Source organism: Anabas testudineus, chromosome 19, assembly GCF_900324465.2.
Source record: "Anabas testudineus chromosome 19, fAnaTes1.2, whole genome shotgun sequence".
Lineage (NCBI taxonomy): Eukaryota > Metazoa > Chordata > Actinopteri > Anabantiformes > Anabantidae > Anabas > Anabas testudineus.
In genome coordinates, this window is record NC_046628.1 from 2,920,415 (window position 1) to 2,936,645 (window position 16,231).

At 42.7% G+C, this 16,231-nt stretch overlaps 1 protein-coding gene across 1 annotated transcript in view; it reads left to right on the top strand.

The window, feature by feature from the left end:
- The first annotated feature begins 445 nt into the window (after positions 1-445).
- LOC113156278 (growth arrest-specific protein 7) overlaps positions 446-16,231 on the top strand; it is a 40,973-nt gene continuing 25,187 nt past the window's right edge. The window contains exons 1-2 of the mRNA XM_026351320.1: positions 446-829; positions 14,737-14,854. Of these exons, the coding sequence (XP_026207105.1) occupies positions 650-829; positions 14,737-14,854 (298 nt within the window). The 5' untranslated portion in view covers positions 446-649. The remainder of the gene's footprint in view (positions 830-14,736; positions 14,855-16,231) is intronic.

The window sequence follows — 16,231 nt, forward strand, 5'->3', positions numbered from 1 at the left end:
AAAACTTGATAACTGGGCAACTAAATGTTCTGTGAAAACAAAGCTATTTCTTAACAAGACTAGTAGTGACATCTCTCACATAGCATATTGTTTGATAGCTGTCAGTTCTTAAATCATTCATATAGCACAATTTACACATTACTGTAAATTGGCTGGTCAGCTTTTGTAGTAAAACTCAGCTACAGAGATGTTGTTTAACAGCAGCTGTCACTATGTGCTAAACGTCAACATTCACTTTTAATGATACATTTAAAATAACAACAACAACAATAATAACGGAGTAATAATAATGAATAATAATTTCTAATCATAGTAAATGCCATCAAGATAAACAACTTAATGTCTGACGTGACTTTTATTTTGAAGGCACGTCCAGGCGATTTCCGGCCCTCCCCTGTTCTTCGAGGTCTAGCTTCACGCAGCTCTAAGTGTCCTCAGACGGTGCGTGCAGGCTGCAGGAGCAGAGCAGCGTCCTGACAGCGGGAGGAGGACAACCTGTTCACCAACTTCACACACAGCGTCCACCCCGCTTCTTCTCCAAACTTTAACTTTGATTCAAGTGATTTTTTTTTTCTTTGCTTCTTCGTTTTTTTTTTTTTCTTCTTCTTCCTCCTCCGATCGTCACCGCAGCCTGAGTTTGACAGAGGTGATGTCTGGATCCTACTGTAAAAGTTTGTACCCGTTCAGCGGGCAGCAGCATCAGCAGGGGCTGAGCTTCGAGGCCGGGGAGATTATCAAGGTGGTCCAGCCTCTGCCCGGAGGCTGGTGGGAGGGGGAGAAGGATGGAGCCAGAGGATGGTTCCCCTCAAGTTATGTCCAGGTGCTGGAGGTAAGACTCCCAAATCATATTATTATTATTTATTCTGATCTTGATTAAGATCTTAATTTGATGATCTATGAAAAACTAATTTTGTTTAGTTTGTTTAGTAAACTGTATTTTCTTCTCTACACACTTCAACACAGTGGTGTGACATGGGTCAGACCACACACACTTGAAGCACTGAGTGATGCCCTAACAAATAGTTTCCCCGTGCTGTCCTTATCAGATTAACTCTACCCTCCGCAGCAGTGAGCTCCCTGCCTGACCGAGGGCTGCACACTTCCTCATTCCACACACATTCCAGTGAAATACTCCAGTCTCCTCTCTGTGCGCGTGAATCCACAGGGCATGCTGCTGCTTTCTCTCTCCTCAGGGTCAACCCCTCCCGTCCCCACCCAGTCACCAGCCTCCCACCCCCCCACCCCCTCAATCTGCACACTCAAGTGAGTTCAGAAGCGCTGCTCCTGCTGCAACTCAGAAAAGCTCTCCCACTTGTTTTTATTTATTTGTTTTTAGCATGTTTGGCTCTGTGATTATCATATTGAGTTCAGTTTGTGGCTGAGTCTGGGACACCGCCTATCATTCTGTCAGTTGCTTACAATCATCTTGTTGTGATTCTCAGCTATGGCACCACTGCTGCCATTTTTATCACTTCTCCGCTGTGAATGTGAGCAGATATATACAGTAACATGATGTGTGGCCCTTTGACGCCAGAGCGCTGCGGCCTGATTCTCGGCCCCTGCTGATTTAGATACAGTCACCAGTACCGGGAGCACGAAGACAGATCCACAGCTGAAACACAACATCCCTTATCTGGAATAGATTTGCTGGGTGAAGCAGTGAATTATTACAAGTTGATAAGCATGTCTCAAGTCCTCTTGGTCAGTGCCCACAACTCCGATTGTCAAATAGTGAAGTCAAGTGTGGGTTCAATCTGATTACAGGATGATTATGACTTATGATAAGAAGTGCTGTGCGGATTTCTTTTGGTAATTGATATATTAGGATTTAATGCTGTTGGGTTTTAGACTAAAATCAGGCCGGTGAACACTTAGATCAGTGCATGTAGCTGTGTTGGTTGAGATGTGTTACTTACTTTAGGTAGCAGTATGCACAGATAGTAGAAGAAATAGTTGATGCTAGTAGATGCTAGTTCATTAGCTAAATGTTAAAGGCTAACATTGTGTCTCTATCTTGTTTATACCATTCAAACCGTGCCACTACAGAGTCTTGCTGTGGAGCACAAACAGCACGTACGTTAAAGGTGTTAGTTGGTCAAACGTCATAACACATCAGCGTGTGAAGTAACATCTCTTACTTCACCCACAGCAGCATCTCTACATTTCGTCATGATTGACAGCTACGCTTAACAATAGAGTTTCACAGCTGGCGTTACTATGTAGTTTTCCCAGAACGTGTTCAGGCAAGTATTTGATTGACCAATGTTAGCGGCTTCCCAGATGGCACAACTGCAGCACCAGTGCTGTTGACACTGTGGCGACAGGTCGGCCTTAGTTGGACCATGCTAACAATAAGAAGTAAAGCTAACCACGTTAGCTTACTGACACTGACCTGCAGGCTGTCGGCATGCACCGCAAGGGAGCGTAGAAACAACAAGAGACTGCAGGACAAACAAACAGAGCCGCAAATTGTATGTTTGTCCAGCACAGAGCAATTTATTTTAACTTTAGTCATCAGCATCAAAAATCCACTATTGGTCGGGTTGTTGTCTCCATGACGACCGAGCAAAGTAAACACACAGGAGATGATAGAGAGTATGTTGGAGATAGTGTGGTGTGGTTTCTAAAAACACTGTTCCTGGGTTTAGTGTTGGGACTTTTTTTTTTTTTTAACACCGATCGTGAGCAAGATAACAGTTAAAATAGCCCTTAAATTAGGCAGGGCTAATTTAACACACACACACACACACACACACACACACACTGGGGGAAACTCCGTCTGTGTGGTCTGCAGCTTGTTTGGATACTGGTGGTGTTTGGGGGAAGAGGTGTTGATTCCATGCACTCACTGCTGTAGTGGAACCACCTAAAGAGGAAGGTTATTCTCACATCCAGTTATGTTTTGATTTATATCTGTACTTTATTGTCCCATAGGCTTCCAGTTTCTCTTTCTCCAGTATTGATTGTGCATAAGCTCAACAGACAACTTTTATGTTTATCTATCTCAATGTAAATAAAACCAGTTGTTCCTGTAATATCAGGTAGACCTGTGTGAGAAAATTAAAACTAGACTTGAGATGATCAATGCAGATCCTTATAGATAGGAATAAACAGCTGATGACATTTGACTATCAGGCTTCAGTATCAGTATTAGAATAAGTGGTGTGGCGTGAAGGGATTCATTCACTGCCTTAAATACTACTGTAGGCGGAATCACACATATTGAAATGACTCCTTCAGTTTGTCATCTATAGGTCCATCAAACGCATTGGAGGACAGTGAAATGACTGATGGTGAAACAAAAAGCCAGCCGTCTGTTTCCTCATTCTGGTCATCTATTCAGTCAGAGGGGCTTGCTATAAAAGGAAGTCACCATCATTCTTGTAGAACATTGCGCAACTATCCCAGTTTCCTCACTTTCACCTTTTTAAGCTGATCATAAACGACGATAAATTCAGGCCAGTGTGTGCTAATCACAAGCGTTTGTACAGCTGCTGAAGTTGACACATTGGAGCTTTCATCTGCCTCTGTCGTCACCATCAGCTCTGTGGCTTTGTTCCTCAAACGGCTCCATTCTTCCAAGCATGATGAATCATTCAGAACCTGTTGCTGCCTGGTGCATCCCTCTCCAGCCGGGCTTTGTCATACTCACTAACATGTGACGTTGCCTTAAAGTTATGTTATAATATTTAATTGAATAAATACCGAATTAAAAAATTTAAAGTTCAATTCACTCTCCTGCTTAGTGTATTTTACTGATGGGTTTTGCCCACTAGCTGTGCCGGAAATCATAGTGTAGGTGGGCCTATGGAAAATAAAGTGGGCCCCTTACTTGCTTGCTCTTTATAACCACACATGCATGCACTTGCAATAGACAAGTAAAAACAAAACAAACCAAAAAAAAAAACATGTAATAAAGTGGAAGTTTCCTGAATGGTTCAACATCTGGGATCTGGAATCAGTGGTGGAGTTAGTGGCCAATGAGAGGAATTGGCTCATATACAGCAAGCTGAATATATGAGGTAACTTTGTGTTCAGCAGACATAAGCTATTAAACTGTGAACTCTTTATCCCTTTAATCCAGGAGAATGTTGCATTTCTGTAGCGTTTCCGACAACCCAGCATGTCCAGAGCATCATGAATCACAGTGACAATGAATCATATGAGTATTATTTGGCTCATTAGTGCTCACTGTTCACCTAATGAGCACCTAATGAAGAGGAAATGAAAAGAAAAGCACTAAGAACAAAAGTGCATTAAAGGATGAGTCGCTTTCCACCAGTTTCTGCCTGATGACTCCATCACGTCAGTCGCAGCCGTTCAGTGGGGGGTGCTGTCCAAAACAGACGGGGACCCCTGAATGTTTCTGTGCTTTTATCAGCAAAGGAATTGGACCATTTCATTCATTCAGTCAACCTGCTAACTTGACAATAATTTACCACTCACCCCAAGGAGTTTCCAGACTGAAATGCTGTGCTGCTCTCCGTGCCAGGATCTGGCTCCACGTCTCCGTTACTGTGTCATTCCATGGAGTCATTTATTATTGATGTGTCCATCTTTTTGCTTTATGTAATTCAGGAGTGCTTGAGTTTTTACCTGTGTCAAAGAGGGCATTTTTTATTCGCTTGTTTTTCAGACAATAATTTTAAGTTTGACATTCTGGGCTTGCATCAAGGAACAATTGATTCCACTTAGGTATTTCCACAATTTAAGTTTTTTAAGTTTCTTTTCTTTCTTTCTTTTTTGGAAACAAACAGAAACTTGATGCAAACCTTGAAAGATGACTTATGGGGCTACTTTTTTTACAGTTAACTGTGGAAGCTTTCTTAAAGACTTAAAGCATTAAACAGTAAATGTCTGACATTTGTGCCAGACATAAAGAAAAAAGAATAATAAAATAATAAAAATACGAATGCAGTATGTCAGAATCAAAGGATACTAAGTGAGGAAATGGAATAACTAAATCGTTTTAAAATACACACTTGTATAAAAACCAAATGCAAATTATAAATTACAAATAGCCAAAGTAGGCAAGGAACAGAGCAACAGTTCACAGCTACAGGCTCCCACTTGATTTAGCCTTTCCTGAAACAGTTCAGGAAGGGCTTTCCACTGGAGCTGAGATGATTTGCTGAATAATCCCTACTAGTCCAGGCAATTTTAAAAGTAAATAAAAAATAATTGCCTGGTTAATGAATCTTGAAAATAATAAATAGTTGGAGCTTTGTCTTCCTCATAAAAAGCAACTGTAGATAGTCAGTGTCTTGATGAAACTGCATCAGCAGCAGCTGGGACAGAAAGGGCGAATTTTCTATTATGAGGCAGCATTTTATAGCACCAGGTAATGCTGGGGACCCTTAATAAAACCAATTTATTTCCCACAGTTGGTGACACACACTGGGTTAATGCCTTTAACGACAGGTCAGAGGGCAGTTGCACACTCCTGTTTCTCTGGGGATCACAAATGACGTTCCCATAACGTATCAGGGCTTCCCTGTAAGTGTTGCTGTATCAACATGGGTGGTTAACATGTAATAGAAACCCTGCAGCTGGGCCTCGTGTGGGGGAGACACTCTTCTGACTCTGTCATATGGATGAAATATATATATAAAAGTGCAGGTTGGCATACAGTATAGAGGAAAGTGTGGCGTTGTTGCTCCACGTGTAGGGGTGTGAAGTCAGTCTGAGGATGTTGTAATGTGGATAGTCCCAAATTTTAATACAGGGCTCAGACTGTGATTAAAACATCATGTGTTGGTTCTCTTCAGTGTAGACTTATGTGCGTTGTTATGTCTCTGTGTAGCCAAGGGAACTACTGTAAGCAATTTGCAGTCAGCTGTAAGTTATGGAGAACCCTAATGTCTCCCTAATGCTTCTCATGGTAGAGTGTCAGCTGTGTTTATTATGAAACTGGAGAACTGAAAGTGAGTTTGAAGGGGTGGGGTGGGGGGAGTGGGGGTCCTCTAGCAGAGGTTTGGACAGTAATTTAGCCTGGCATAATCCCCGTAGTTGGAATGCCGGAGGTCAGCCCACTGCTGTAGCGCCTCCAGCACACACCCAGGTGCTTCCCCTGCACTCGGGAAAACCAACACCACCCCCTCTGTGCTGACATCATATAGAAAATGCAGTCATTTCTTGTCATGGAATATGAAGCTGTGAAACATTAGCTGAATGACTGTGAAACACCCACTGCGGCACCTCTGAGAACGCCACGTTAACCACAATCTGCTGTTTGTTGTGATGCTGAAAAATAGATTTGAGGTTTCACACACCTGGTAGCAGAGCCGCACACGGAGGAAAGCTGTTTATTTCCACGGTACATAGCAACGGGTAAAGGGAGTCAGACATGCTGGGCAGCAGCTCAATATGATTAGTATAATAAGATAAGTTCCTTATCTAATTTATATTATGATAACATGAGGGGAATTTTTAGGCCATAATGCTTTTGATCTTTGTCACCATGGAACTATTTATAGCTATTACTTCGAAACATTAGCTCAGATATACAGATGTTTTAGTTATTTTAAGCTATGTCTAATGTTGGCCTTCCCCCAAATACTCATGAAATTTAATTCAAATCTGGTGAATCCCTCGTCGCTGGTGCTACATATCTACAGATTTGTTCAATGGATCACAGGGATACCTTTTAATTGATCAGTCCCTGTGTAAATCTGATGATGTCACATGTCTGTTGAGTTGAATTAAGGCACTCAACAGCAGTGACGTGTGAATTAGAGTGTACCACCCACAGGGAAGCCTGGCTAGGGTGCTATTGGTAGGAGTCAGTAAAGCAAGTGTATTTTTCCTATCTTTGATATCTGATATCACGTAGTGTCAGTTGTATCTGCTGTATTGTCTAATTGTTTCAGTCAACATCTAAAGGTCATGACCTTATGTAGTGGAGGGCTGGAATGTATGGCCCTGGTCAGACATTGGCTACAGTACAGAACATTGCAGCTTTCTGTTATTCATTTTACATTAATGTGCCTCAGGACTAGGTCCAACCAAGGATGATTGCTGTTGCAACTTTTATATAAAAGTAACCATGGTACTGATCAGGACATGAAGCCAATACATTCAAATGCTGTCAGATTAATGGAAAAGAGAACACATCTGACAGAGGTCAACTTCCCAGATTAGTAGAATACCTGCACTATTCTCAGCCATTATTGACTGTTCTGCCTTTAAAACTAATATTTCACTTTACGCTCACTCATGAACCAGACCCACAGATACTTGAAGTCCTTCAGTCTGTGTGGAAGGTCAGTTCCTAATCTGAAGGGAGAAATCCACCCTTTTCTGCCAGGTTACTATTGGGCTAAGACTTGGAGGTGCGGATTCTTACCCCCGCTGTTTCGCACTTAGCTGTAAAGTGCTCCAGCGTGCCCTGCAGTTCACACGTTGATGAAAGCCCCAGAACTACCTAATCCGCATAACGTAGTTGGTGGGGGACTGGCACCATAGGATGTTTTGAGGGAAATCCAGACCATGTTGGCATCCACGCACAAGAATGATGAGCTTGAACTGACTCATACTGATACAACCAGAACCTCCAAAATTCTGCTTTGCAAGTTGAATGAAGCCGTCAGGCTCAGTCTCACAGTGGCTATTAACTGGTCCCAGTGAGAAATGTATGCAGTAGTGTGGAGTGGAAAGCTGAACAGTGGATTGACAGACTGCCATATCTGATGCTGAGAACATAAGCAGGCCTGTGCAAATCAGATCTGCACACTGGAGAGCATGCTCCTTCGTATTCAGGGGACAGCGTGTGTCATACCGGTCGTGTCTTAGTCACGTCTTTTGAGGAGAAACAGTGAGACAAACAAGGCTGGAGAAATGCGCATAAGCTGGAGGGGGCGGGATGTAACAAAACGAGCTTTGTTAGCTGTGCGAACCACTCCAGCCTGCGTACACAGTACACACTGAGGCATACAAGAGACAGTAATGATGATAATGTACATGCTTAAACATGCATGTGTATCCTGGGTGTCTGAAGTGTCTCTACATCTGGGAATGTGGCTACACTTCAGGCCAAAACCAAAACAATGTCTCCCAAAAAGATACGGTCCACAGTCCCCGCCGCTCTGTTTTCCTCTCCCTGTCTCATTCAGTCTCCCTCCAAGGACCGTTCCTTCCCTCCTCCTCCTCCTCCTCCATTCACTCCACCTCTCTTGCCATATCTTAACACATTCCTCTCTCCAGAAGCCAAGTGTGTGTGTGTGTGAGAAATTTCTCCCAAGCTTCTTCCATGAGGCCTCTCGGCTCGGCTTTAGAACTCTAGGGTTAGAGGTCAGTGTTAAAGTCCTTACTGGGGTTTACTGATGACAGTGGTGATGAGATGTTAAGTTGGTCTCAAGAGTTTGTGTGTAAGCCTGGTCTTAGTTTGAGTGGGCCACTAGAGGGATCTCGATAGCAACACTGAAAAATGTTTTTTAAACTTGAATAAATTAAGTTTTCAAACGTGACACGGTGGTGACACAGGGCCCAAAATGGGTGCTGGTGTTTGTCGTTTTGACGTGTGAACATAGTGTGTGAAATACCAATAAATAAAAAGCCACAAAATGTACCAGTCAAACGAAAGTAACAGGCCTTCTGTGATTGGTTAGAATGGGGAGCCTCGTCCAAAAACGTATAGAAGGAAACAGTGTGTGACAGCGCCTCTCCACAGTGAGATAAGATTTAAAAGGTATTTAAACATGTAATAAAAGTGAAATACTGCAGCTTTAAGCAGCGTCTACTGATAACTAAGGCCAGGCCAGTGTTGCATTTTTGCATCACCTATTGTAGCTGGTTGCCAGTGTTGAACACTGACACTAGCCTCAGCAGCTGTGTGTGAACTTTCCAGTAACCCAGTGTGTGCAGATATGAAAATGTTGCCCCAGAAAGGGAAGGTGGAGGTATTTTTTTATTATTGAATAATAGGAAACAGACACTTCCCCTAACTTTGACACCTCTGTTCCCATTCTCCGTGTCAAGACGAGGTAAGAGAGGGAGCAAGCAGGGAAACATCACAGTGTCTCGCTACTATTTCAGTAAAAACTGCAGACTAGAGACGGCTCACGCTCTCCGTCTGCATCTCATCATGAAGGCTACTTTGTGTTTGCGGCTGTGTGCTTGTGCTTGGAGCTGTTTACAGCTCGGCTCCAGTATGTATACAGCTGGAATTGGTTTGGTTTCACTTTAAGTTGTGCTTGCCCCTATACGGTTTCAAGTTTCCTTACATTGCAGCAAAACAAACTAGCACAAGCTTCTAATTTTATTCTGGACAAATAAGAAAACACTGGTTGACATACATAGCATGGATGTTCTTTGCCCGAGTGGCATCCTTTTCTCTTCTAATGCACTAGATCGCTAAGCTGATCTTGGACTTCTTTTCTTTTTGTTCTATTTGGACTTCTTTGTAAACATGATTTTCCTTTATTCGATAGTTTGAAAGAAGAGAGACTGACAGCAAACAATGAGAGAGAGACAGAGAAAGAGAGAGAGAGGCCTATACATGCAACAAAGGTCCCCAAGGACTTGAACCGAGGATGATGTGGTTTTGGGGCATGTGCATGAACCACTGATCTCCCACTGATGTGTTTTTAATTGTTTCTGGACAACTGTGGCACTGATATGTGAACAAAATCCGGTTTGAGATTGACATACACGTTGACAGCATGCACTGTGGTCCCCTCGGAAAACTGCTTGGTGACCCCTGTTTCATGGGCTCGGCTATAGTACGGCCGCATGCTCATGTTCAGGATACTCTGTGTTCCAACTGGAAACTGAACAGCTGCTCGGACAGACCTTGACCCCCGCAACATCTCTTCCCAAACCCAGATGTTTCCACAAAGGTCACCAGAGGTCAAGTTCGGCTTACATGCATAGCAACAAGACAGGGCAAGAGCTCTCTGACACACCTACCACACACACACACACACACACATAGTGTCATAAGTCAGGAGGCACTGAGTCACTTGGGGATGTGAGCAGACAGCTAAATATTAGCCCTGTACATCCAATAATCCAGTGTGTTGAAACTCTGAACCACTGAGACGGCACATTTGTCCTGCTCCATGCAGCCCGTGAGTGGGTGACCATTACTTCACAGACCTTGTGATCTCATGAAGCGACTGATGTCTCACCTTTTCCTGGACAGTCGCTGTCTTGTGTTGTAACCATGCTAACCTGCCGAACGACTGACTGATGGATCTATTACTCAGTTTAAAAAAAAAAAAAGCTGTGTGAAAGACTCAGTGTTTGGTTGTTTCTCAATGGGGGAAACTGCCACAATCTTTACAGCTAAAAATATTTGTTCGTCTGACGTCAGTGGAAAAATGAACCACAAAGACTTATTCAGTGTGCCAGCAAGGCAACGATTAATTTTATTATCCCATGGATTTTTTAAAACAACATGATATTTACTGAAGAGTTATGTTTATGTATTTGAGTCTTTTTAGGTCCAATTGATTTGTTTTTCATCTCTTCTCTCTTTCCTGGGGTTTAATGAAAGCCCTGCTTCCCTCTTCTTTTGACTGCTTTTAAGTAAATTACTTAAAATACACCACATTTTCACCAGAGGTTTGACGATACCCTGGGTTTGAACTTCTCTAAAAGTCTATTAAAAAGGCGATAAAACAGTTTTCTTATTGCTCACAGCTGAGGCTGTTGAAATTCCAGGTGAACGACCACGTTTACTACACTGTAATTCACAGAAAGAAAGACAGAAAAAAAAAAAAAGGCACGCTATTTATTTAAAGGCATTTCCAAGGGAATTCAACAAATTATTCTCAGTTTTCCAGGCTGAGAGCCAGTGTCACTGAAACAGAGAGACCGTGAGGTATTTTGTTTTCCATAATACGAGATGCTGCTTGTGTTTGGGGTGTGTGGGAAATGTCTGCAATCCGAGGAAGAAAATTCTGGGAGCTGTTTATGGTACCAGGAGGACAGTGAAGTATTTGGTTGCTTCTTTTTTAGCTTCATAAACATTTGACATATTCCCCTCTAGCTGCAGCATTTTGATGAGAGGGTACAGTAAAATGAAGCTTTGGGTAGAAATATTTTACATTTATAACATCAGTGCATTTATATTTTTCATTCATTAATCTAATATTATCACTTGGAAATAGCCCAAAATGTTTTAAGCGTATTTACAACAACAACGGCCCTTTGTTGTTCTTTTAGCTTTGTTTTTGAATTGTAGCTGGTTTAAACGCTCCAATCTGCTCTTTTATGTCCTGTTTTTTAATAGTTTCTTTCTTCTGACAGAAGAGAGGTTGGTGAGAGCGAAGCAGCACATGAGAGTGGTGAGACTTGACCAAAATAGTAACACTGACTGCTAATAAAACTAAAAAGCTGTAATGACTAATACATGTTCAATTAAAATGTAGCAGAGACATGTTGACAGCGCTGGCGGAGCAGCGATTGCTGTGGCCGCTCCTCGGCCGTGGCAGCCCGGGATGAGTCCTTGTGTTCCCTGCCAGGGGCTCTTCTGGCAGGTTGTTCATGTGGAGCCAACGACCCCAGAGGACTTAGAAGGTTAACCATCTGGAATGGTGCATTATTTAATGTCGCATATGCCGAGACAAGCTGGCCCTGAGATTGGTCATACATCCCACCACCAAGGTGCTGCCGTTCTCTGGCGCGCGCCTGACGTTTGTGTGTGACAGGGCTGTCGCAAACTTTAGTCATGCAGGAGAATTTTATCTCTGGGAATTGTCGCTCATAGATTGAAGTGAATGCGTAGACGTTTTAAGAGACAGAAGCCTCCATAGGACATTCAAAGGTACTCTGTAATCCTGCTGCACAGGGAGCTAAACCGTGTCAACAACACCAGGTGCCTTCGTGTTCAGGATTTCTGCACAGTATCTTTGTCCTTCCAACACAGCGGTCCCCTCCCTTTTTGTTTTTGCCAGCCTCTGAGAGTCTGCTCTGCTTAACTCAGAAGAAAAACAAGGTAACCATGGTATCATTTCACTGATAATGAACGGAGAAAGGAAGAATGAACTCTGTGTGAGAAGGACGCGAACAGGAAAGTAACCAGGAAATGCATAGAACAGCCCAGATGTTTGTTTGTTTGTTTGTTTGTTTCTGCAGTGAGTGAAAACCCTGATGCTGGTTCTCAGTTTGATAGAAACATTTTTAGTTTGTTATTGGAGAATGCAGAGATGCAACCTTGCTTTTAGTCGGCATCAATGTGATTACTTCACTGGGTTTGCTATATATCTTATGTGACTCGTCAGCAGTTCTTCGATATATTAATTGTTTGCTTCACTGCTCCTTACTCCACTAATCTCTTGCAACTGGGCTGAGCACAAGGTCACTTATCTCTTCTCTGAATAACAAATTCCTCAGACACCGAGGAACTGAAGAGCCTGGCATCAGAAGTTATTAAAGATATGTTGAATACATAAACATCGGGTTCATCATGAATTAGGTAACTCTACAGTATAGCTGAAATAACACTTGAATAGCTTACACCTCACTTCATTATGATTATTACTAATACAGAATTCAGATTGCAAGGTGAAGCACAAACTGTGTGCCAGCAGTTCCTGTGAGGCGTTCAGGGAAAGAACAGATTGTAGATTATTTCTAATTCAAAAGGACAGGCACACCATTTTCTTCTGCACAAAATACTTTTGCAGAAGAAAATTGCACACAAACTGTATTCGGGCTAGTGCTGGCATTGTGCGTGCAGAAAACAGAGCTTTAACCAAACGCGACATTCAGCTGCATGTATCTGTTGAGGTTCTGTGCCCGTCTCCGTCCCTGCTTCCATCTATTGCCTGCTCTGTGGTGTTTTTTCACACAGTTACGCTTTACAAGAGTGAAAACAAATGTATCATAGCACATGCTGTTTGACTTTGCAGCTACATGTGTCGCACAACTGCGGAGCCTCTGCCCACAGCTATGTGGTGCAGCACTTGGCTATACTGTAACTGTATCTGTGGTTTGGCAGTCACGTTGACTTTTTTTTCTCCTTTCACTTCTTTTTCAGCACGTAAACATGCATCCTGTGTCGATGACATGATTGGAAATAGCTCAGATATTCTTTCACGGCATATTTATTCATTCTTGCATCCGTGACCACGTTTCACTGCTGGAGAAAATTACTAGACTATTTAAGTAAATCTGCTTTTCAAAGGCACACAAAAGGACAAATACCACAGTGACCACCGAGACCATCAAAGAGAAAACATCGCTGCCATGCTGTTGGAGACTGTGTAATTACGTGCAGTCATAAGTCACTCGGGGTTGACGTGAATTCTCCGTCCTCTCCAGACCTGTGGGATCAGAGGGCTCTGGGTTTCTTCCCCTCGCGTCTTTCAGGGAAGCAGTTTAAATGTAATGACTTCATTCTCTGAGGTGATGCAGATTTTATCTTGAGGGACAGTTTGTGCCTAAATTAGGACTCACAATTGCTTGAACCCCCTCTAAAATTGGATGATGAGATAGTAAATGTGGATTTAGAGCTGGTATTTTCTGCTTTGCTCCTGGTGTTTGGAAGGAATTGATAGTAATGAATAGCATTCCTATTTCCCCAGACCCACTTGGATCCAAGCACATCTCCCAGTGGCCTCCCAAGACCAAGAGATGCAGTGGGGAGAAATTAGGGCTGTCAGTTTTACTGATTACTGGTTTCCTCTTTCCCCACAGTTTCCTGACATCATTCTTTTGTATGCAAACAACTGAACTAACCCGTGGTAGAACACGGTTGCTCTGTGTTAAACCTTTATTTGACATTCAAATGCGGAATCGTTTGACCATTTACCAACAGTTTTATGAGATGCAGTGCTGGCCCGGTGCTAACAGTAAGCTAAATTATATTAAAGTAGAAACCAGGCCCAGCACAGTGCACAGTGAGGGAAATATTTGTGTGTGAGTTCTGTCTTGTAAATTGTGTTACCATAAAAACCCCAAAATACTGAAATACTCTTGAAAAGAAGTCTGTGTTGCACCTTCAGGTAGTATGTAGTGAATGTGGTTAAGGTTAGAAGAGACAAACACGTCACTTTCTTATACTTTTACCGTTATTTGGCTTTGGAAAACAAATGCTCACTGTCCAAACTCCTTAACTGTTGCCTATGCTTTCAAACCTCCTCGTCCTAACACTGTGCTCTGTTGAAGTCATACTTAGTCAGCAGAGGCTGGCTCCAGTTTCCCATTAGTTACTACAACAACTTTGCCTAATGCACTGACTTGCCACGGACCCCAATAACCAAACTGTAGCTGATTTGAAACCTCATCTGGCTCTCCCAAGTCTCCACATAGTATCTCCGCGACGTGTTACAATGGCTTCAGCCTGTTGTTATCCTGCTAATCAGGAGCAGATGTGTGCAGTTTCCCTGCATGCTCTCCCGTGTCCTTCAGCTGTATGTCGCGCGCACATATGCAAACTCTGAAACTCTGGGTTGCAGCCCAGCAACAGAGCACCAGTGTGCTGTTCTTTGTGTGGCAGTGGCGGCAGATCTGCCCGCTCAGCGATGATGTCATCGCTTGCTGGTTGCGAAATACTTGAGGAAATGAAGTCCCCCCTGAACCCAAACTGAGCGCCGAACTTTTCTGCTGCATCTCTGGTCTATCTCTCAGTGCTTTGGTTTTATCTTCTTTCATCTGTTTATTTCCAGCAATTATGTTCAATTATAACAGATCATTGAGAAATAAATCTTTGTCTTGGAACTTAGATGTTGCTCCAGCACGCTGATGATTTCATGATTATTGATACACACTGATGCTTTTCTGGTTCAACAGAGGACGGCGTCGCTGAGTCAGCTTCCTGCGGAGGACCTCAGAGACCCTTTGCCTCCTCACTGGAAATGCTACATGTCTCCACAAGGACGGCGATATTACGTCAACACCACGAACAACGGTAAGAGTCCAGGCCATATTTTATTATACAGCCCTCTTCAAGTCTTTTATTTCTCCTCACTTTGGGTTGTCCATCACTTTGGTAGAGGTTAATCCTGCTCTCAGCAGTTCATAAATCAGCTCATTTATGGCTCGTCGTCGTACATGTCTGCAAATTCCAACCTGGCTTTTTCATTTCTACTGTTAATTAGTGGTTTGCATGTCGTTAAGTCTTAACAGATTGTGATACCTTCACAACATATTCAGTCAACGTACACATTGCAAGAGGAAGGTTTGGACTCTTGGCTTAAAAAATAAGTTTTCACCTCCTGTCCACATTCAAAATGCATCACACCAACACATTTACACCACTGCGACACGCTCGCTCGCGTTATGACTTAAAGAAAGAGTTCCATTTTGAATGCAGATTACAGCAATCAGACTAATGGGTTTTAAAGTTGCTTTTAGAACAGTGGCAGGTACTTCTATCTGTTCCTCGTTTTTCAGACACCAGAAATGTTCTGGATAATGGGGGTAATTGACATTGTCACAGTCAGATGGATCAAAACATTTTATAGTGCATGTCCACTTTATACTTTCTACCTATTAAAAGGTCATTTCTTTATATACAGATTTTACCCAGTCAGTGTGCCAAAGGCACCGCTGAGATGTGGTAAGACTGCTCTACAATTTCCTTTATAGCAAAGAAACTAAAAAAACAAATGACAAACATGTATTTCTGCGAGATGAATTGGCACCTTGAGTTTTCCTTTATCTCTATACTATATGCACAACATGTATATTCCACTTCTGATTCGTCACTTCCTCTGTGAAGCTCATATTTATTTAGAAAATGACACCTGAAAGATTTCATCTCTCTGTAATGGCAATAACAGCACACTCCTGTCTGTATGGATCTCAGAGTGCCTAGAAGAACTGATACTGCTGATAGTGCCTTGTTTCTGTCAACACAAGCGCCACACCACGTCCTCCCGAACACACACACACACACTCACACAAACACTGGCAGCTTAATACCCTTTTCTGTTCCGCAGACATAGCAGCATAGCCTTCTTTTATTATCCCTGAGTGAACTCATTGTAAAACCTGACTGATGATAGTAATATCTTGTTTTGGCACGGTGGTGACTCTCATGTGCCTTTGGCTTGAGGCTGTAATAAAGGTTAGAAATTACAGGTTTCTCACTAGTGCTAGAAGTGGCTCTCTGTCCGTTTCTATTCTTAAGAATACAGCAGCACATTGAAATGCATGTGTAGATTATTTGATTTGGAGACATAGTGGCAGCTTGCAAGGCGAGTGTGAGACTAGCGAGCTCAGGGCCAACACACTACCCAGTGTCCGTGTGGTGTCACAGTGGCTGCTATCTACTCTGTATGGT